This window comes from Diorhabda sublineata, chromosome 6 (assembly GCF_026230105.1).
Source record: "Diorhabda sublineata isolate icDioSubl1.1 chromosome 6, icDioSubl1.1, whole genome shotgun sequence".
NCBI lineage: Eukaryota > Metazoa > Arthropoda > Insecta > Coleoptera > Chrysomelidae > Diorhabda > Diorhabda sublineata.
This window is the reverse complement of record NC_079479.1, coordinates 21,524,690-21,549,238: the sequence shown is the minus strand read 5'-3', so window position 1 is coordinate 21,549,238 and position 24,549 is coordinate 21,524,690. Positions and strand designations below refer to the sequence as shown.

Genomic DNA, 24,549 nt, shown 5'->3' with positions numbered 1-24,549 from the left:
ATGGATGAAGATACTTATTTAGAATTGTTAAAACGTCACACCTTTGATGCAAAAGCAAGATTGGCACCCTCGGCAGTTCATATCCTGTCATGAACGTCTTACGGCAACATTACGATATCTTACTTCATGGCGAAATTATGAAGATCTAAAATTTTTATCAAAACATCAATATCAGCTCAAGCCTTAGGACGCATAGTTTCAGAAACATGTTGTGTTTTAAACGCTGTTTTAAAGGAGGAATATTTAAAGGTAAGTTTAGAACATATATGTTAATGTATTTATTAAAGTAAGTAAGTATAATTTAATAGTTAAACTACCATTTCATGATTGTTCATAGTCATAGTTGTTAAAAGTTGAAAAGTATTGTGCAGTGGAAGCAATCGGTCCAGAATTGTCAGTTTGAATATACTGCTGGTTTTGACTATGAACCGGTTGCAATGCAGGTTGAAGTACATTTCTATTATGTATGGTTATTCTTGATTGTCGAGAAATATTTTCTAATTGAGCCTCAAATATAACATCATTTATCAGTTTTTCTGTTAGGAAAGCAACACTTGCAGGTAAATCTCCTTAATTTGTGAGCTATATTCTTGCCAATAATATCGAATTTATCTTCTCCAGTATCAAGTGGTTTTAATATTTTTTCCAGTATGTCATCACCTTTATTTCTGGATCTCTTTGATCTATGGGTATCTTTTACTACCGATATAGAAAATTGTGATGTATTGAATGAATACCACATACACTAGCAATTTTGGACGCGCAATTTTAACTGTCCGGTTAAGATTGTTGTGTTTACCCGTAGTGTATGGGAACCTATAACGGAGAGCTGTTTCAGAAAAATGAGGATGTGGTAGCACATACTATGCGCTTTTTGCGAAACTTCTAGGAGATTATTTTTCTTGTGATTTGAAAAAGCTGAAAACCTGCCGGTTTTATTTTATTTTTTGTTAGTCATTTCATTTTTGACGTGAAGTTTCTAAAAAACTTAGTTGCAAAGATCACTTAAACAATCGTAGATCATTCTTAAACTGAGAGACTTGCCTAATTTTTATTTTGAGCATAAACATGTATTAGCAAACCTGCAAATTACCCGATAAATTTGAACAAATCTAGAAGAAAATATGCAATTAAGCACGTCAAATATCAATAAAAACTTATATTTTATGTCCTCGACAATCAATTTGGATAAAATAAAAATATAAAAAGTCGAATTTTTATATTTAAAAAAAAATATATTAAATTTTGCAATAAAATGCGTTCCATTGCTGCGATTTTTCTCTTGACTAGTCTTGTCATCATAGAAGGCAAACAACATCATCCCCATCACCCAATAAAAGCAACAGGATCACTAACAACGCCAACAAAACCATTATCAACATCTGGTAAGTAATTATAAAGCCATCAAAAACATGACCATATTTCGCGATCAATTCTTATACTCTAAGAAGTTGTGAGATCCATGTAATACCAAATCTGTCAATTTATTCAGTACCTACTAAAGGTCCTGATATCTTAAGTAATTACATAATTAGCTAACCTAACAATATTTCATAGTAATCACTACCACTACATCGCCACTCACAATTACATTCTCTAACGCGCGATTCGATAAGCAAGCTATCGTCTTCAGAGACTGAAGGTAAACTGAAATCTATTAATTTGACCTACCTATTTGTATTAAATTTTCTCACCAATGAACTTATTTCCTCGAAAAACGATTCTAGCAGGAAATAACCACTTCGGGGTATCTTAAAAATATACGGCTTTGAAAAATTATATGAACAGCAGCATAAATTTGAAAATTTATCGTTTGTTCTGAGGTAGCAGTATAAATTTCCATGAAAAATTTAAATTAAGTCCCGTTAATGAAATTCAAATTTACAAGTATTGGATGTCATATAAGTAATTCAGGTTTAGTCTCTTAATTCATGTCACTTTGGTTAAAACAAATAATCATTGTCATGAACCATCTAGATATAGGTGATCTAGTGTCTTCTTGGGGAGAGATATACATGTAAATATTTTTTTATCTTATCCAATGGTTTATTGTATAATGTAACAATTTCTATTTTAAAACAAAACAATATAAAGCGGCATTACTTCAGCAGAAATTCAATTGAGTGAGACCGTTGAGGAAGGATAGAATTCAAAAAATCACAATGTAGTGAATCGGTAACAAATATTCTTTTCACAATTCACTCTAGACATCGTTATTACGGGCTTATTTTATAATTAATTTAAAAATAGCGAGAATTTATCTAAGGGGCAATTTGTTTAAAGTGCCAAGTAAAAGTTGCAGATCTTTTGTATCCATAAAAGAAGAAAGAGAGCTCATCGTAACGTACTACTGTTCGAAATATGAATGTGGTAACTAGTGATATCAAAGAACCATTTATAGATTAGCTGATTTACAAGCATTTTTTATTACTTTGACTGATGTACTTAAGCAAAATGGTCTGCAATTATGTGAATTAGTTCAAGGGTACACGAAATGTACGCTTTCAATGGTTGGTTCACGTAAAGGTTTCATCAATCAGTTGGATCATGCTGGATATTTATCTTTTGGTTTTATTAAGGTATAACTTCAGCCATATGATAATTGAGTGAAATGTTTTCTAAACTTCTACTGTATAGGCTTATCTATTGTATAACTCTGCATAATGTTTATTAGCTGCTGTAGTTAGGCTCTCTCTAGGTGTGTATATGCTACACTCAGAACAGCCACAATGCGTTCTGTGCGCCTTACGTTTGCCAGAACTCGTTGTGGCTGTTTTGATATATCCAGAACCCGAGTTAAATTATTTTAGATTTAGAAGACGTCAACTCACGTAATAGTCCGGTCAAATTAGACCAAAAAATAAGAGTGAAGCTACATATATTCCCACCGAGGTGAAAATCAGTAAAATTGTTTAATATACAATTGAAAATGAAATTTTAATGTTTCCCATCGTTTCCGTATATGGAAAAAAATTTTATTCAAGGTCAAAGATAAAAAAAATGAGTTTTTCGCGATTATCAGCTTAACGGTAAGTTTTATCATAAAAATACCTTGGACACAAATTGCAGATCATAAAATTGTTTACAAGAAATATATGAATTTTTTCTACGAGCCACCGTTTCTGAGATGTAACGATTTAAAAAGTTGTAAAAGTTATAATGTTTCAGATTTACTGTAGTATTTAATGGCCACAATGATTGCACGAGAAGTACCAAAGCTGCATACCAACATGGTCGAACTTTAGCAACATCTTCGTCAATTGATAATTTCTTTGATGAACTTCTGACAGTTCCAACAGAAATTTCTTACAAATACTTACAACATGGGTTCATTTCAATGTTGTAAGAAAAGTTTACTGCTGAAAATATATTGGCAAAACCATTAAATATGACAACTTTTTGAATCATCATATTTCAGAAACGTTTTTTGTAGATAATTTTAAGATCTACATCTAGATCTATTCGTCTGAGGTATTTTTATGAGAAAACTCACCACTTCGCTGAAAATTGCGAAAAACCCATTTTTTTGACCTTTGACCATAACTAAAATTGTTTACATACACGGAAATTATGGGGAACATTCAAATTATATGTTCAATTGTATTTTAAACAATTTTATTGATTTTCAGCTTGATGGGAATTTATGTAACTTCGAATGTCTAAATTGACCGGATTATAATATAATGCTGCTTATTAATAATCATTTGCTAACAAAATCAATCTTCGCTGCATATCCATCTATTTGTTTTTGCATGAGGAATTGTTGTGCTATATTGAATTGTATTGAACTTTATGTTTGACGCAGTTAGATTAGGTTAGGTTAGGTAAGGTTAAGTTAGGTTAGGTTGGGTTAGGTTAGGTTAGGTTAGGTTAGGTTGGGTTAGGTTGGGTTAGGTTAGGTTAGTTATATTAACTATATACATAAAACATATATAAAAACCTTGTCATTGAACATTTATTCAAATAATGAGTGTTGCACTACTCTGTTACCAAATGATTGTCTGTCTTCTAAATTTAAAATAATTTCATTCGGGGTCTGGTTACATCAGAACATTACAACATTACAACATTACAACGAGTTCTGGCAAACGCAAGGCGCACAGAACGTTTCGTGGCTATTTTAAACGGCCACTGTCCGTTTTTGGTCTTTGAGTGTAACATATATACATTTGGTTAGTTACTTTAGTTTCTGCAACTGATACTCTGACTTTGGCGATTATTTATTGTCTTTGCTGACTAGTTAGCAGCTAGAACTGGAGAGATATGAAGGTTCCAGCAAAATATTTAACTAATCCTAGCCTTCCGCAACGATTTTTCCAATCAACTGGGAGAGTATACATTGAATATTGATTTCCAAGATGTTTGTATAACTTTGGTATCATCAACCAATGCGGATCAATAATTATTCAAAGATGTAACCGTGTATGTGTACGCATGAATTAATTTTTTTTCTAGATTCGGATTGCCCTCAAAATGAAGTTTTGAACACGTGCGCCTCATATTGTGAACCTGAAGCAACTTGTCAAAATCCTTATCCGCAGCAAAAAGAAACTTGTATTCAAGTTTGTTTAGAACGATGTGAATGTGAGAGGGGATTAATAAGAGACAATTCGACTGGAACATGTATCAATAGGGACGAATGCGGCTTTAGTGATAGTAAGTAAATTTCAGTTTCAATTTGGTAAATTGTTAGATATTTGATATTGCCAAATTTCACTTTTATTTACACTAGTTTCTCTAGTATGCGAAAGAAAAATCGTCAGGGAAATATGTGATCCTTTCAAAATGACAGAAGAAGAACTCTTGTAAAAAATGAAAAGATTTCGATTCAAATGTGCCTATTAGACAATAACGTTCTACTCAGACGAATGACTTGTCAGTTATTTACATATAAGGGAATCACTTAGATTTTAAAAACTTCCAAGTAATATTTATCACTGATCAAATCTGAGTGTATAAACTAATGCTTAAATAAAAATAAAAATTACTATCTATATCATGTACAAGCTCATTTTCGATTATACGAGGATTTCTACTCAAGTTTTTAGATAGAAAAATATATATTTTTGAACAAATTGTCAAAACATCTCTTCCATTCCGAATAAGGTACCTCTAAAACATGTGATCTGAACGCATCAACCGCTTCTTCAGCTTCTGTGTAGTAATAAAAAGAAATCATTGGGTGCCAAACGGAGAGTTTACGGCGGATGAATCATTAAATTGATGTTTTTACTGTTTTTGCTTGAACTGATGTGTGAAAGCTCGCATTGTTCTTATGGAGAATGATTCGTCTTCTGCGATTGGTTTCACTGATATTTTGGCGAACAAATGTTGGTGTACTATTCAGAATTGACCGTTGTACGTTGCTCTAATAGAACAGTAATTTCCTTCGAAGGGTTCGTGCGCGAATAATTTTTGTTGGGTTTGTCTTTAAAGACCCATAAATCGATTGTTGTTTAGTTTCAGGTTCATATGCATAGATCCGTGATTTGTCGCCTGTCACGAGCTCATAAACGTAGTAGTACTGCGATTTCAAAGGCGGAAAAATCTTTGCCATTTTTTTGGACACGATGAATATTTGAAGTATTAGTAAACAATTCAAAATGCACTCGTATGGCAACACGTTCTGAGTGCGGTCACCATTGAAAATTTCAAACTTCATGAGATTAATGTCAGATTTTACACGTTCACATCAGTGTTGCCATATCTCAAAACTTAAGTAACAACCCTCGTATACGAGTATATTGAGTGAAATTTCTGTAGTTAAGCCAAAATTAATTCAATATTATTTTAAAACGCATTCGAATCTTTGCACTTTAACTATTAATTATTTCGTTTGTTCAACAGGGGACAGAAATGCTTATTGGTCAGCAAAAACACCAACAGGAATTATGGGAACCTCAGCAATAATATCACCAGAATTACCTGGTAAGTCATATCAAGTCTACATTTAATGTACTATTTAAATTAGTATACAACTTTTGGGAAAAATTAATTCCAATATTGAGCATCAAGATTTTCTTTTGGAATGGTTAATCCAAATGAATGCCTTACACTGTCCTGATGAGATGCAATTAGACTGCAACAGGTCGATTTCCTTTGTTACATTTTCGAAAGATAACGTTTGAACATGAAATAAAGTGTAATATGCAATTGAAATAACTAGGTGATAATAGGAGCAATTAAGTTTGAAAATGCAAAATAAGAATAATAATTATAAATTAACTTCTCATTATGTATATATAGAAGACATTTATTATTTTGGGCGTTTTTCTAATAGCAACAACGAAGGAGTTTTAAGAGATTTTTATTTCAGAAAATTAAATCTAGAAGGAAAAATTGAAAACTTAATATCACTTACCACCTTTCTGGGAGACACTTTTTTATAGAAAGATTCACTTAATTTCGTAAATATCAATTTATTAGCGTAAACTTGAGGGGACAAAAATCTGTAATAATTGCACTTTACTCTATACATCTCATTTAACTGAATTATTTTTTTTGAATATTGCATTGAATTATGAAATACTGAATTTTGCGTTTACCGGAGTTTGCTCAAAACTCTCTTTTTCAATTCCTCATGAGTAGTTGCTTCCGCTTGAGGCTACACTTTTAATTAAAAATACTATAGGCTACATGCTTAGGACTGCTTCTAGGGCTGCTTGTGCAGTACTTCTCATAACTCCGGTGATTCCCAGTGCTGCTATCCTCTTGATACAACCAGTATAATACCTTTGGTTGTAATACCCATTTTTCCTAATCGTCTTCCAGGTGTATAAAGCGTTGGTTACTTTTTTCATATTCCTTCTTCCTCTATTATGATTCCTAAGCATGTCGTGAACTTGGTTATCTTGCATTTTCTTGTGAACAGAATTAGTTCTTTCTTTCTCATCTTCTTATGCCCTTTTCATGATGACGCTTAATTTTTGTCAGTCTCTATAAGAAATCAGAACATCAACGTCGTCAATATACGCTACTATTTTCATTCTTCTTTAACATTTTTTTTGTCTTTGTGCGTGATCCTGACTTTCTTTCAATGGAAGTACCTGTCTTGCCACGCCAACAGATATTGTAAATTATTTCTTTGGCTATTCTCATTCTTACAAAGTGGTTAACCGTAAAAGATTTCTTCAGATCTTGATTTTGTTCATAAAACTTGGCAATTATTTTATATCGATCGTTCTCGTTCTCTTTTAAATCTTTTTTACTTGAAACTAAACTTCTAGCAGGAACGCAATTTAAAAATGAACGGATTTTTTGTATCGACACCTTTAGAAACACCCTGCATACACTTTCGTTTGAACATTTTTATTCGCTTCCCTCATTCATCAAAATATTACTAGACATTGAAAATCCTAGTATATAAATAAATATTACTTTTTATGTAAACATGAATATTTGAAATGTTTAAATTATATAAAGACATTATGTCTTCAAATGCTGGAACTAAACTTTCAATACTAAAAGAATGAAGAATTCATAGATACCTAAATTGGATTTATAAATTTACATATGATATATCATAAGTAATGCAGTCATTCTTTGATAAAAATACCTACAGCTCAATCTGAACATGTCGTAACTTGTCTTTAATTTTATGAAAAGTATCTATAATTACTTTACTTTGTTTGCCGAGTTTGAGGATCGTTCGTACTAAACTCGACCACCTGCATATGATATTGAGGATACAAAAAAAAAGTTTCTAAAATCCACCAGTTATCGAATTCCCTTGGACCTTGAGATTCAAACGAAATTTTGAGTAAAGATGTGTAAGCAGTTCCTTGCCTTACTCAAAAATAATCATTTTATTGGATGAATTTCTACTTATGAACAAAAATGGATTCATCTAAAGAGCCCTGACACGAAAAATGAGTAGTCTGACGAAAAATAATTACAAATACTTCAAAATCATTCCAGATGGTCGAGTTATAAATGCCAAGCCGAGGTATGCAGTGGACAGCTCATGCTAATGCACGAACCCCGTCCCATTCCAGTTGGACCAATTGAAAAAAATTACTAATTTTTGCTTTTTCAGCTATTAAAAACCTGCAAATTGTTTTGTTTTGAGCATTTTATATTTTCTATAAACATTTTAGATACTTTTAAAGGAGTTACAACATACTTTTAAAAGTTACCTTTATTTTTAATAACAGCCGTAATTCTTTGAGGCATGGTGTTTATTCAATTCTGGTAGTATTTGGGAGTGAAATCGTATCAAATTTCTTGTATTCATTCTTTTAATTCCATGACAGTTCTAGCTGGATTTGCACGCAACTGCTTTTTCATTTCATGCCAAAGTGTTTCTATTGGTGAAAAATCTGGACTACTTGAAACCCACTCTAAAAGTGGAATATTGTTGTCTGAGAACCATTTAAGGCCTTTTTTGACTTATGGCATGCTGCTCCATCTTGCGGTTAAAGTTACTTCTCTTGTTGGCAACAATGATTATTCTAAAATATCCAGGTACTTTTCAGTATTGAAAATTCCGTTTTTGAAATGCAGGAAAAATTTCCAGCTTTAGTTAACCGAAAGCGAGTTCGCTACAATACTAAGCCACATATTGTGAAGTTTACGCGGATTAACATCGATGAACTTAGTAGTATTGAAGTCCTATCACATCCAGAATTCAGGTCAGACTTTGCACCGTCTGATTACTATTTATTCAAATCCATGGCAAAATTATTGCACGGGAAAATTTTTAATTTAAAGGATATATTGAAAATGTGATGTGACAATATTTTACAATCAGGCTGAAAGAATGGTTTCACCAAATTCAGACAGAACATTAGATTTTAATACCATAAAAATCGTGAAGGATAACACTTTGACTAACCTATTTTGAGCCCGGACCGCTTACCAGTCAGGTAGTATCAATTTTCCAAAGTCTGTCTAGAGGCTAAGGCTCTCCTTTTCTGGGTTTAACTATAGTTAAAATAAGTACCGTAGCTCTTGTCGATATATATTCTGACATTTAAAGAGGAATTGCTCGATTGTTTCCTTTGTTTGCTTGAGTTATGGGAGTTTTTGTGATATTCTTCAAGTGGTAAACCACCAGACGATGTCCAGGGACCAAACGGGAAATTCTTCATAGCTTGTCTTTACATAATGAAAGGACTTTTTGGTTGCAGCTGTTAGAATAAGAAAGAATAATCTTTTGGATTGTTTCAGACCTAGGGTCTTATTCCATGTTTCTGATTGTCTCTTTTTTACCCACCTTTTCATAATCATGGTTGATGATCATTCGGAAAAACCTGAAAAAGGTTGTGGTCCTGTTGAAAAAGTTAGTCTGACTTTCTTCGCCTTCTATATTATATTGGTAAACAAATCCCCATAACTATATGCCACACGTCCTAATTGGCTTCTTAATAGTGTTATATATTGTGCCATTCTACCAGTTACCAAATAAATCTCTTGGGAGTCTAAGTCATAGTTGTTTTGTTTAGTTGAATACTAGCTGACCCGGCGAACTTTGTTCCGCCTTAATGGCAATAAATAAGCAGTTTTTTTTTAATTGGAAAAAATACAAAAAAAATTAAATACCTACATTAATCATTCATAATTATTTCTGTATTTTAGTACATAGGTTGCTCTTCATTTATGTACCTTGTCATACACGACATTTTTTGTTTTATTATCAGCGCAAAACAAACAACGCAGATGGTCTTCCGACCCGTGAACATGCCACGTATAATTGATCATGGGAAAAACATGAATGTTCTAGATTTAAACCAAAAACTTTTAAGGATTGGCCTTGTGATTTGTTGATGGTCATGGCAAATGCAAGACTTATCGGAAATTGAAGTCTTTTAAATTCAAACGGCATATCGGTTGGGATCATCGGTATCCTCGGAATGAGAACTTCCTCACCTTTGAATTTTCCTATCATTATCGTAGCGTAAATTACATTGTTCATCAATTTTCTAACCACCAAACGCGTACCGTTGCACAGTTTTGGTTGGTTTATGTTTCGAAGCATGATTACTACGGAGCCAACCTTTAGGCGTAAATTGTGCGGTGGTAAGCCAGGCACGTCCAAAGAGTTTAAAAATTCAATTGGATAGTTGGTATCTTCATTTGTGACGCAGTCAATAGATTTGAATGAATGCATTGTTCCAATGATCTTATTTTGAATTATGTAGTTTAGGTCATCTGCATCTTTATTCTTAGCCGCTAAAATTGCTCGCTCACTCAACCATTCATTATTTTTGTAGTTTCTTTTGTAATTTCTGGAAATACATTGTTGATAAGTTCGTCTTTTGATGAGACAAAATTACAGAAATTATTTGGAAATGATATTAATCCGCTCGATTCATCGACAGGTACTTGACCATTACAGATAGTCAGCAATTGCTCCGAGAAATCTTCAGCAGATGTATCATTAAGCAATGTAACTCTCATGTTTGTTGTCAGTTGCAGTTTCTTCACATAGCGCCATAGATTTGACGATTTGAGGCAAGCGTTTATTTCGTCGGCAGCCGTAGATCTTGGAATTACTGGCAGTATTTGGCGGAAATCGCCAGACAGTAAAATCATTGCTCCTCCAAAACATCTCGAGTCATTGCGTAAATCTTTTAATGTTCGGTTAAGTGCTTCTAATGCACGTTTATACGCCATTGTGCATTCGTCCCAGATGATGATTTTCGATACCGCTAAAACTTTGCCCATTGCTGAGTGTTTTGCAGTATTACACGTTGGTTCTTCAATAGTTTGAAGATTTAACGGTAATTTGAATGCTGAATGAGCCGTACGGCATCCTTCTAACAATGTGGCTGCTATTCCAGAAGAAGCAACTGCAGCCGCTATGTTAGATCTCGCCCGAACAGTTGCTAAAACTAATGACATGAGGAATGTCTTGCCAGTTCCACCAGGGGCATGTAGGAAATATAAACCACCATTTTCATCATCGATTGCCTTCATTAAAGTATCATAAACTTCCTTTTGTTGGTAATTCAACAGGGGTACATTCGTTTGAACTACTAAATCTAATTTCTGGTGTTCATATTCACGTTCCCGTTCCAATTCTCGATTAAATGCGTCATTCATTTCACGATATGGTGCTGGCGTTCCTAACCTGATTAATAAATTACCGCACATGAGGTAACACATATCTTCAATCAAGAGTAAAGCACGATTATGTATTTCCTCATTCATCTCAATATCGTGATTTCTGGAACTGACACGAATTTGATGTAAAATATCTTCTGATATATTATCCTTGTATTTGTGCCACAGGTTACATGGGTTTGATGGAAAACATGTCGAAATTATGATAGCGAATAATGTGCGTATCTGACTTGGAGATGCAGAGATAATGGCTTCAGCGATTGTCGTATCCCAATGACTATCGTTTTCTAATAACTTCAATTCTTCACATGCAGCACGATATGATAGGAATATTACACCATTAACACGCACATTTACCAGCAACAACCGCATATAGAAACATTTATTATTCTTTGGATGAACTGTATACATACGACCAAGAGCATCAGTAGAACGCACATCTGGATACCCAGGAACCGCATCGCCTTGCTTCCGTCTTTGAAAATTCTTCGATGAAGCATTCCAAGTATAATAACGTGGCATCTCCGAGTAAAGCAAAGTTCATGCAAACTGATCGCTTTGGCAGATTGTAAAAAAACTGGTCAATGTAGTTGCTGGAGGTGTTTCAGCACGTTGCGTAGCATTCGAAGCCGTGAAATATACTCGTTGACTATTCTCCAGATGCACCGCCAAATGCGTAACAGTAGGATGATGTTCGTGAATGGGAAATGCAAAGATACGCCAAATCGCTTCATTGCAGTTCACATAACGACTAACTTGATAGCATGAAATTTCATCGTTGATATTCGAGGATTGTAATCCAAAAACCGCCATATCACTGCCTTTCGTGACATATTTGCAAATCACTTGATAAATATCTTGTTCAGCGTCGCAAATTATCTATTTGTTGACCTCTGTTGTTCGCTCGACGATTCTGCATTGCCAACCGAGCTGTTTCACGGGCTGCTTCACTTTGCTCTCGTGATTGAGAAGCACGAAGTCGAGCCATACTATCGCGGCGCTGTTCACGTGCAATTTCTTGTTCTTCTTCAGTCCTTTCATTTGCAGTATTTCGTATTCTTCTTGCATTACGGCTTTGTGTGAAAGATTCGATCGTCTTGGTCGCGGCATTATTAATTAAACTTTATTTCACCTAAAAACTCAAATTTTCAACCATATCGAGTTTTATAGTTCACTTCACTTTTTACGAATGGGCAATGGCACTATCATTACATTATAATTGTTAATTATTTATTTAATAGAAATAGTTTTATTATTGATTTCTTACAAATATCAAATTGTCATCCATACGTCATTACATATCTGTCATTATACGTCAATTACATAGCTGTCATTTGCGTTTTGTTATTCCAAGTCTGATTCTTTTTTGTTATACCATATTTTATAGTGACTGACGTTTCATGTCAAGTCACACGGGAATGCTGTCGAACGGGATAAATTTCATGTCAAGTCACACGGGAATGCTGTCGAACGGGATAAAAAGTCCTATGTCCTTCTCCTGGCTCTAAACTACCTCCCTGCCAATTTTCAGCTAAATCGGTTCAGCCGTTCTTGAGTTACTTGAGTAACTAACACGACTTTCTTTTATATATATATATATAAATAGATATATATATATAAATAGATATATATATATATATATATATATATATATATATATATATATATATATATATATATATATCCCCCACTTAGGCTTTTGTTTAGATGTATGCCCAGGTGATACGCGCTCTCTACTTCTGTTAGTTAGCAATTATTCTCTGTGACTGGGGGCACTATTCTCTTCTCTTGTTAAAATTCTAATTCGTTGGATTTTATTTCCCATTTCTTCAGCTATTTTCCTATCTTGTATAAATATTTTGCAAATTTCTGGTTGTGAGCTTGTTTGTTACCTCCCTCTCCGAAATGGCCAATAACACACACACACACATTGCAGTAATTTTGTTATATGTCTTCATGAAGTTCAGAGACTGCGTGCTTTCTCATAGTTACTTCGACCCAATATTATGTGCATCGAATACTTGGAGGGTTACTTTGCTGACTGATAAAAGAAATATCTTTGTCTTGTGGTAGTCGAGTTGTGCGCAATTAGCGCGTATGTAAGAACGACGTATGTGTCCGCCGGGAAAATGGTTGTCTCCATACATATTTATTTTACATTCAAGTCCAGTTTTATCGAGTTTATTTAGAAAATTCGAAATATGTATTATTGAACTATAATAACACATCACTCAATAAGTCGTGTAACTGACACACAGATGGTGCCGCCATTGACAAATTCATATGACTTTTATTAAGTATCAACTTTCAAAAGACTATCTGTAAAATCTCATGACATTTCGATTAGACAGAGACAGCCATTTAAGTGAAGCTACTTCATTTATTTTAAAAACAATTTCGTATGTTAATTTATCATTGCTTCTTGACGAAAAAAATACTGTACAAGCTCAGTAATGGCTTCAGAAGTGTTATCCAGACTCTGCTCCATCGATAAGAACCTCGTGATGGTGAACGTTTTGGTCGTTCAATCAAGGTGGTTAGTCCAGAAAACATCAAAACAAAACAGAAGAAAAAGATATCAGACGGCAGTGTGTTTACGATTATGCATGAATATTTGACTTTGAGAAAGTTTTTTTAAAGAATGTGCCGCTTTTACTCATAGTTGATCAAAAACAACAATGTGTTAATTATTCAGATCATTGTTTGGCCAAGTTTACACGTAATAAATCGGATTTTTCGCATCGATATGTAACAGTGGATGAAACATGGATCCATCACATCACTCCGGAAACAAAATGATTATCATCTGAGTGGACTGCAGTCGGAGAACCACGTCCAAAGGCACAGTAAGCTAGGAAGGTTATGGTTTCATAATTTTGGGATGCACATAGCATATTGTTCATCGACTATCTCCAAAAAGGAGAGACAATCAATGGCGAATGCTACCTAGAATTATTGGATCGATTGAATGCAACAATCAAGGATCATTTGTCGAATAAAAAACCACTGTTTCATCAAGACAGCGCACCGATTTACAAGTGGTTGGTAGCGATGCCAATGGTTGCATTGAATCAATATCGTTTCCTTATCCACTATATAGTCCAGATCTAGCCCCCAGTGACCACTGGCTATTCGCTATCTTTAAAAATCACTGGTAAGAAATAAAGAAGCAATTGCTAAAACTGGGCTGGAATGATTGTTTTGCTCTTGAAGGAGATTACATTGATGAATAAAATCAGTCACAAAATTTATTTTATTTTGAAAAAAATAGCGTTAAGACAAAATATACACCAGTTTCTCAGAATTTGTTCACTGTCCTATTATTAATCATATGACGAACAAGACTGATAGTACTTCTATATGATAATAAAATGATTTTTAAAATGTTATAACGAAATGACAAGTTTTCTAATATACCCTAATAGTTATTTTCAATGAATATTCGGATCAGATATCATATTAAGTACATAGAAAAATTCAACAAAATCCTATGTATTGTATTATTATTCTTTAATACAAACTTTTAATTAATTTTTTCAGTGTGTGGTGAAAACGAATATCATAATTCATGTGCATCGAGTTGCGTACCTGAGCCTACATGTCAAAACCCCAATCCGACATCTTCAGAAATGTGTATTCTAATATGTGTACAAAGATGCGATTGTGATATTAATAATGGATTTATAAGAGACGAATTCTCAGGATTGTGTGTCCCAATCGAAAATTGTCCAAGTCGTACTGTTCCAAGTAAGTCTATTATTCGATTTTTTCAGATAACGTATCATACTATTAGGACTTTTAATGGAATTTTCTTAGCTTCATGAATACTACGCCATAATAGTAAACAGGAATTGAATTTTTCTCTAGATTCGCAATGTCCTCAAGATGAAGTTTTGAATACGTGTGCTTCGTATTGTGTACCCGAAGCGACTTGTCAAAATCCGTATCCGCAACAATATCAAGTTGTTTGTCCAAAAATTTGCGTGGAACGGTGCGAATGTGGCAGCGGATTAATAAGAGAAGATGTAACTGGTAAATGTATCAAGAAAGATCAGTGCTCTGTTTGTAACAGTAAGTAACTATAAAATAATTGAGTTGATAAGCTGCACCTCATAATAAAAGTGGTTTTAAATGTTAATTTGTATTATCTTTTATAATTTCGAAAACTAGATCTCAATTTTCAACAACAAAATTCATTAATGAGTTTGTATGATCTACTAAAATTCCATTCTAAACTCCAATAAGTTGTATCTAACAACAATCTTCATATAGATCTATATATAAAGGGGGGTTTGTATATACACTGGAACATGAAAGATCTCTTGTGTATTACTTGGAGCTAGCCTCTACATGTATGCTACAGCTCGTCGTAAATTCCCACAGCACTGATTAATGACTGAATGCCCATATTTTATTTCGATACATACGGTGTGCCCGTATGTCACACTCTCCTGCAATTGCCGGTGTTTTTCACTTTTATTGACCCTTCAGGAACTTTATGAATGTACATAGGTAGTTCCTACTTAAGTTTATGTATTTATTAGACCTTTAGCGGTTATAGTTCCCAGTTTTACTTTTTTGTGGTTACCTCGTGAGAAATAGAACAGTTCTGGTCCGTTGACAGGGATCTTGCCCCCCTTTTCACCAAATTATTTGTTCTCTCTTTCAATTGCAAACCTATCTGTACTGGCATCGATATCAGGAGAACATTATTTTCTTTGCTTAGCTGATTTAGTGTTTATAGACAATCCACGACCACTTCCGCATAATTGTTTGTGAATTGATCGCTCTTATGAATGTTTGTTATAAAATATATCTACTATATCTCTTTTCCGATAGTTCGAAATTATGTACACCTTCAAATAGATAGAAATTCCGCATAAATGGATTCTTATTGATTCGGAGCTTTTGGCTATTCTGCCTTACATTCTCACAGGCATAAGTATACCATACTATGACGCATGATATAATTACTGATTAGGTCAAGTGTATCATACTTCCAGTTCTTACTGCTAGAAGTTCTTCTAGATAAATCCTCTTTCTTGAGTTATTAGAAGATACAAAGAGACAAAAATGTCATCTCAAAAGTGAAAATATGATGCTAATACAAGATTTAAATCTTTGAAGCCTACGAAGCTTATGTTAAATTCTTTGTTCGTAATTTAGGTAAACCGTGAGCTCCACACGTTACTTGCAGTAAATTGCAAAAGATGTTTAGACGGTAGGTTAGATTAAGTTAGGAAAAGTAACATCCATACTTATAATATTAAAAATGTGAAAGCGTAGATGTTTGTTACGCTTTCACGCAAAAACTACTTGACTAATCATCATGAAACTTTGTACACATATTCTGGGAGGTACTAGAAGTAACATAGTATACTTTTAATTAAAAAAAAATATTTTTTACAAAAATAAAGAAAAATTGTCAACAAATATCAATATTTTGCTATTCGGCGCCATCTACTAACATACTAAAATACTAAATTATCGTCAATTACGTCGTACGATATTACCGGCGGTCAAGTCAATATCTATTTAATCTATACACCCAATTGAATTGACTATTGACTATTAGGTACAATGGTACTTTCAGTGACTGTCACTGAAAGCGTATGTCTAAAAAATGCGTAAATTTACATTATCAAAGAATTCGGCCCGTGGAACAAAAGTTGCGCGAAATCAAGAATCTTAGGTTCATGCAGAGCTAAGAAGACAAAAGCAAGCAAGGCGACAAAGTGATTTGAGAGCTGCTGAAACACCTCTTCAGACCCAACGTCGTTTAGAAAGACATGCTCAGCAGCGGGTAGATAGAAGAGCAATAGAAACACCAGAACAAATGTTTTGAAACTTCATTTTATGTAGTAATGTTTAGAAATCGATAATACTTACCAAGCAATAGAATAAAGTCATCATATTGATATATGTGTATTATAAAGTTTTCTGATACTTAATTAATGGATTCGATGCGAGCGAAGCCGCAAGCAGAAGCTAGTTTCTTTTATATAAATGCATTTTCATTATTTGCTTAATTTTATTTAGATGGTATAGAGGTGAGAAATGGAATATAAAAGTCGCAGCACCAAGACCACGGTGACTGTTATATCTAAGTTTTTAATCCAAAATAAAAAAAATTAACGTATTCTTCTTCTTCTAGTTCCTAAGCCTTTTACAAAATTGTCTCAATCAATCTCTTCTCAAAGTTCAAATAAATATATTGAAGATGAAGAGTTTGTATTGTCACAGGAACCACCATAACTTCATTTTCTCACATCAGAAGACTTTAATGACTTAACTTGAGTATTGAATTTACCTAAAAATAAATCAGATCTTTTGGGTTCCCATTTGAAGCAATGAAATTTGATTATTTATATCAAAATAACAGACCAACGAAGTCGACATGAAATGTTTTCCGCGTTTTTTGCCAAAGAAGATGGACTCTGTTATTCTAATTACATAAGAGATTTGTTTGAAGCAATTAGTATGCTCTGTGCTTCCAGTGAGTGGCGTTTATTTATTGGCATCTCTACGAAAAGCTTAAAAGCAGCTTTATTACATAACGGAAATAAAATTCCATCATTCTGTACTTCTTAAAAAAAACTATGAAACAGTAGAAATTTTCACTAGAAGCTTTGAAATATAAAGAGTGGCTTTGGAGATTTGAAGATAGTAGGATTCTTAATGGGGCTACAGGGTGGATATACAAAATATCCGTATTATTTTTGTTATGTGAGATAGTAGAGCGGATGCTCAACACTATATTCAACGAGCATGTCCACTAAGAACTAAATTTTGTGAAAGATCTGAGACTTTTACATTTTTAAAAAACTTTTTTGCAAAGTTGGCGGAAGCAAATGCTAAAGCTGAAATTTTTGTTGGTCCACAAATAAAAAAACTCTCTAACTAAAAAAAATTAGAACACTTTCAAAGGAGTAGTTTTTAAATTTTTAGGGAATAAAAAAGCTGGAAAAAGTTACCATATATGCACTAGAGGCTTTAGTTTATCCAAAATTTTGTGAGTTATATACAAAAATGGTCCAGGATTTAAGTTTCCGAGAGTTTCCTTATCTCAATGAAGCCAAAATGGGGGAGAAACAATATCGGAAACGAGGCTTCCACACACGAGGGTTGCTACTTAAGTTTCGAAATATGGCAACACTGAGGTGGCTCACTTATAAAATTGTCGAAGCAGAAACTGGGAGTTCAAAATGACTGAAATTTAAATGAGAATCTCTCAACGCATACGAAAAAATATTTCCCAGCTTATATGGATAAGTGCTAACATCTTCAGGTTGAGTTCGGAATCTTCTCAGACAACTTTTATCAAATTCCATTACTCTACCACTATATAAATATGTAGTAAGTGCGTTGAGCCTAACACTGTAACAATATAGTGTTAATCTTATACCCTTCCTTTGAGTTGGATAAATGGTAAAGCGAGAATTCGAGCAGTTGATTTATCTTTTAGTTTTAAAACACATTTATGATACAAAATGGTCCATCAAAAGATGAATTCAGTCATGGTATATTTTTACTTTTTGTATGGAAATGTATTTTGTGGTCTAATGCTACAGATACCGGAAATTCTTTTTTAAACTTCAATTCGTGTCACAAAAAAGATGAGTGATAAAGAGTCTGGCTATAGATCTATTCAACTATTAGATCCTGAATTAAGATGCTTAGCTATTCAAAAAGCAAAAACTGCATTGAAAGAGAATAATTATCCGGAAAAAATGATAAATAACATATTTAAGAAAAGGATAAACAGATACTATAATCAATTAAAATACATAACAGAAACGAAACATCAAAACATAAAACATTTTTCCTTACCATATGTACAAGGAGTTTCTCAACAATTGTCGAATTATTTCAATAAATATGATATTAGTATAAGTCATAGAGGACATAATACATTATCCAAATATTTCACTAAATTAAAATCTAAAACACCAAAAAACAAAAGAAGTAATATATATCAACTGCCTTGTACTAATTGTGACAAATAATACAAATAATTGATCTATAGATCAATATAAATAAGCAAATTGTCAGTGTCAATATCATATTTTGATAAAGACTTAAAGAAAAGTCGAAACGTCAAATTTTATCTTTCTTTTAAAAATTATCAAAAAAGAAACTAATTTTAAAACAGAAGAGACTTAAAATCAAGAACATTTAGAAGCATTAATATTTCAAAAGGTCTAAGAAATTAAATAAATTTATATTATTTATGTACTCTAAGACCGCAAAATCAATATCATTTCAGTTCAAGTGAAAAATTGTTACACAAAATACTTAGTTGTAGGTCCTACATTATTGATTATCTATTTTTATAGGTGAATCCCAAGTACCAGGATGCCTGTCATGTTGTAATAACGATGACATTCCAACATGTAGAAACCCAAACCCATTGTTAGCTTGTAAGTGTTTAATTTGTACTCCTGGATGCGTTTGTCAAGATGGATTTGTCCTCAATGAATATACCGGAGAATGCGTTCGTCCTTGCGATTGTTCTGTACTTTGAAAAATACTAAATTTTGTTGATTCTTAATAATCTTGCAATAAATTCAAATAACATTCTGTTGAATAAAAAGCAACTCCCCCAATGGATTCATTTATTTGCGGGAACAATGCACACATTGGTCTAATATCTACCTACAAACTTTGGCAGAAATATTGAATTAAATATAAAGGAAGAATTGATCCCTAATATTGGGAAATATAGGTAATTACACCCATTTTTAACAAGGATAAGAATATTGAAGGTGAGGAAAAACTTTGTCAAGCATGTTCTTGAAGTTGTATGAAAAAACTTCGGGAAACGAAAAAATGAGGAAAGAATTCACAGTAATAAACTGAAAGTGGCGCTTTCACTCTCGATTTTTACTTTTAGCATTTTAATAATTGAATAAATATGAAATCAAAAAAAGTTGAGACAATAATATCGAAATCAGTTACAATTTTTAAATAATGCATGTTTTACAATATTAACAATTGACCAAGACTTACTACCACAAACAAAGTCAACTCCACGACATAGATCCGTAAGTACAGAAAGACATAAGGGTTAAGTGGAGTGGAATTTCATCCAAATGACTGATAACTAATATCACTACTACTGATCCTAAAAATAGAAAAATGAGCATAACCTAGAGATAAGATTAACTATTTTTGATATTTTAGTTATAAATAAAAGCATTAAACTCCTATACTCAGAGGCATAATTGGAGAGTCATTTTTAACAAATGAGACTCAAAAATTTTAGTTAAATGTAATAGTACTAGTAAAATGTTTAGCAAAAAATTTTTTATTTATGTTTTCTCGCTGTAAAAATCCAATAGGGCAGTTGAACTCAAGCGATCAGCGGCCTATTTCAAACCCTTCGACCCTATACTTTTGTAGTAGCCATAGAGACTGATTCCAATGTAATCGACAGCCAATTACCTGTATTTACAACCAGGCATCACTTTCACTCTGTTGAATATTTGAATAATTACAAAATTGCAAACAATTCCAAGTGGAGCAAACTTTAAACCTAAATTATTACAATAAACAATTAACAGTCTGAACGTGGAATATGTAGTCATTTGCTTATCAAGTAAAATCATGGAAGAGAAATCATATATTTGGTTTGGTTATTAACGAAGTCTGTCTAGTTCAAGATACTTTCAAAATATGGACCTCAAAGATATCTATTATTTTCTTAATAACACTTTTGGTATATCAAAAAATGAATCCTTTACAGAACGTTGTCATAACATTGGTAGACTCTGTATATTGTTATGAAGTCGTAATTTCAGCAGCCATAAGAAAAATATATTAATTTGAATTTACAAAGACCACTATCATTCGATTTCATCTCGCCACATCTTTTCCTCGCCCGTTTGATTTTGCTCGGCAATTTTTTTCTTATTGTAAGAATCGTTGTACTTACCACCGCCCCTTCCCTATATCAGCCGAAGCCATTCCTCCTACGAATTACGTCACTGATAATTGAAACTAATGTAAAACTAAACATATCTTTTATTAATAACTCATGTATCTTTTTTCTTTTTAATTACAGTTTTATGTTTAATTCTCTAATGGAATTGCAAAACGTCTATAGAAATAAATCCTCTCTCTATATAATAATAAACCAAAATTGTGAGGAAACCGAATTCGGTCTAGGTAATATCTAGAGGTTCTTATTTAAACTTGAAATTATGTATTTAAATGGTGCTATGCAACATTCTGTCTAGTTGAAGATACTTTCTAAATATGGACCTGTTTTCCTAATTCAAGATTTTTGGAATCTATCAACAGTCTATTGAAGTCCTGTTCCAGTTCATCCAAATCCGAGAATTAGGACCCACATCGCCTAGTTTCTTCGAGGATTAGCTGTTCATTGTAGTACAAGAGGCATGATCAAAGTATTTATTTTATTACCGGGAATTCTCGGATTCCAAGAAAATATTGTACTCTACGGAATGTCCAAGATAACCTACCAATTAAACTCCGCAGCGCAAAACTAATTCAATATTATCATTCGATTTTGTACTATTATAATCTTTAAACATCGAATTTCAAAATTTATGGCTAAAACTTTAAAAACAATCGATTTAATTAAAACCAATAAACTCCCGAATAATTTTGTAGAAAATCAGATACACAATTAATTAAGCGAGTTATCATCTTATCATCTGAGAACAAAACGTGGATTAGTCAATGGGCTTGGTTCAATTTTTAAAGCTATTAGCATAAATTTAGATGCTAACAATAGCGAACGTTACGAGACACTTATTAAAGAACTCCAATAAAATTAAAACCCAAAATACTCAAGCTATTTCTTTAATTGACGATTTTAATTCAACTATTCGACAAATAAACAAACAAACAAAATCAATATCATAAGTTCATTTACTCGAAATCCGTATAATAATAGTAATATTTCTATCAAAGACGTACTTAATAAGTATGTTACTAAATATGTACGAAATTTGTGTTACAAAATGTAAAAAATTCTTTTGCAAATCCAGGAATTATCCACCCAAGTATTATAAAAACGAAACATATATTAAGACTCCTAGAAATATTATATGAAAAATTTGAAGGAAATCAAAAGCCTGTCAAATTAAATTTAAATTCCATTCCTATTTTTGAAAAACTCATTAAAGTATGTAGCTACATTTTAAACGACAAAATCACATACATATTACATGTGCCTGTTAGGTACATACAAAATTTTAATTTGTTTCATCTTTATCCAATACCCATTTTGCAAGAAAACCAAACAAAAACTATAATTCCTCAAAATAAATTTGTTTAAAAAAATAAATTGTACTTTGCATATGCAAAAAAAATACGCAAAAATATATTTGTGGTGTAACCAATCTGGAAAAAACCAATGATAAAAACCCATGCGAAATTCAATTATTGGATTTAAAAGCTACTTGTAACTGTCATCAAGTGCCAATATTCGCCAACCAACTAATATTTATGAGTATAGAATCAACTAACCAATGTATTGCCTATTTGCCAAGGAAAACTAATCTTCGCCTAAAATACTATCGGAAAGAAGAAGTTATCAACTGAATCGGCACGCATTTACTTAATATACCTACATCCTGCGAAATTAACACAGACAAATTACAGATAACGATAGAAATGGGAAGTCAGCCGATTCTATTTCCTCAAATAGTATTTAATATCAACCAATCTGAACCGATTTGAGACTTCAACATCAGTTTACATCAGTTTGTACTTTGACGAACTCTCAGATCCAGAATAATAAGAGCCAACCAAATTTGGAGACAGCTACCGTTGATAACATTTTCGTGACAAGAACAATAGTTTAAGTTTATGTGCTTTTAATAATACTTGTTGTGTATATTAGTTCTAGGACAATTAAATTCAAAAATGATACCAAAAATAGTATTGAAGAAGTTGAAAGGTGGCCCTCAGAAGCCGGATCTTCAAGGGGAGGAACTATGTCATCTCCACCCCGTAAGACCATATAAGAAAAGATGATGTTATTGTATATATTTTGCTGTCATGAAAATTAATATAATATACGAGTGAAATAGCAATTTTCTGCAATAAGCTTAGTCGAAGCTATAAACGTAATACTGTTGTACCGAACAAACATTGTCAAGATAGTTAATTTGTAGTTTGAGTCAGTAAATATAATTTTTACAAAGGACTACTCCTTTATCAATGACGTGTTTCACTCAAGAAAGAAACTATTAACACAAAATTGAGATGTAAGTATTTTTATAACGCCAAAAACAATTCATAAACTTTATGTTGGAGTGCTGAAGCGCATAGATCGTTCTGTAACCGAAGCCACAAAATTTGTTCAAATTTTCCCAAATTACTGCAAAGGAGTAAATAAGGAAAGCAATAACAAAACATTCTGTATTTTTGATTACGTCAAAACTATGAATAACGGTCTCTTTCGCATCCGCTTGAGTAACTTCTGTCGGTGTCTGAAAGGCCCAAACTTATATTGAACAATTAAATGAACGTAAATAGAAAACGGTTTAGATATCAACACAAGAATTACAAAGAAAGTGTATGGATATGTTTAATTATTATATAATTCACATATAAATATGTGCAACGTCACATCTTTGATATTTGCACATAATTAGTGATTATACCTGTTACAAGAAATATATGTTTTTCGAAATAAAGTGAAAGAGTGAAAAAGAAATCGCTTTTTAGTGCCTAAGCACCGAAGTAACTGGATGTTATCCGCTTCATGTTCGACAGGTGTCGATTATTCGTCATCCAGCTTACAACCTTTTAATATTACGAATAATTCAAACTGTTCTATTACGATTAACATAAAAAAATGAAAAGAAATAGAATATGCATGCTGATTTTCAAAAAATAATCGTACTATTTAGCTGTGTAACTAATCGCTAAATTCGTAACCTATTCTGCTCGCTTCAATTCCAAATATTTTTGAATCAGGGCGATTTCGAAAAAAATACAGAGTGAGTTTTATGTATGGAACGCCTCAATTATCTCGGAAACGGCTTGTGTTATAGTACAAATCAAATAAGAAAAACACACAGCGTAATTATGGCGTCACCACTCAGTTAATGTCGATCTCTATTTATCGTAAATCCATATCTTTTACTCTGAATAGCTAGACCAGAGAAGTATCAAATTCAAATAAAAATTCAAACAGTTGATTGTTAACCGTATACTTGAGTCTATGTCAACTAAAATTGGTAGATCGCTTGAAATTGGTTCAAGATTATGACAAAAGCGGATGATCAATTAACAAATTACAACTCGCAATCTTACCAATGTTTAATCACTATAACCGTCCATAGGAGCAATGGGTAAGATGAGAAAATCATTTTTCCACTTTTTAGCATATTGCTTTAATAAAATGGTCTTATAAAGCCCTTCAAGTTTTAAACACATATCTCAAAAAATATAAATAGAGGGGACCTAGCTATAATAGAATAAAACCTAAATGTTGTGTTGTGCGCC

The 24,549-nt window shown here is 32.8% G+C and overlaps 1 protein-coding gene across 1 annotated transcript; it reads left to right on the top strand.

Annotated features, from left to right (window-relative positions):
• The first annotated feature begins 1,174 nt into the window (after nt 1–1,174).
• Nucleotides 1,175–23,252, top strand: LOC130445924 (zonadhesin-like). The gene is made up of 6 exons (XM_056781825.1): nt 1,175–1,385; nt 4,456–4,656; nt 5,848–5,928; nt 14,605–14,811; nt 14,932–15,135; nt 19,401–23,252. The coding sequence occupies exons 1-6, from the start codon at nt 1,256–1,258 to the stop codon at nt 19,586–19,588; spliced, it is 1,011 nt and encodes a 336-aa protein (XP_056637803.1). The 5' UTR covers nt 1,175–1,255; the 3' UTR covers nt 19,589–23,252.
• The last annotated feature ends 1,297 nt before the right edge of the window (nt 23,253–24,549 follow it).

Excerpts from the sequence above, each read along its gene's own strand:
- LOC130445924 (XM_056781825.1), top strand. The coding sequence starts at position 1,256 with ATGCGTTCCATTGCTGCGATTTTTCTCTTGACTAGTCTTGTCATCATA. Across the intron at positions 14,812-14,931 it reads TCCAAGTCGTACTGTTCCAA|ATTCGCAATGTCCTCAAGAT; the intron begins GTAAGTCTATTA and ends ATTTTTCTCTAG. Across the intron at positions 15,136-19,400 it reads TCAGTGCTCTGTTTGTAACA|GTGAATCCCAAGTACCAGGA; the intron begins GTAAGTAACTAT and ends CTATTTTTATAG.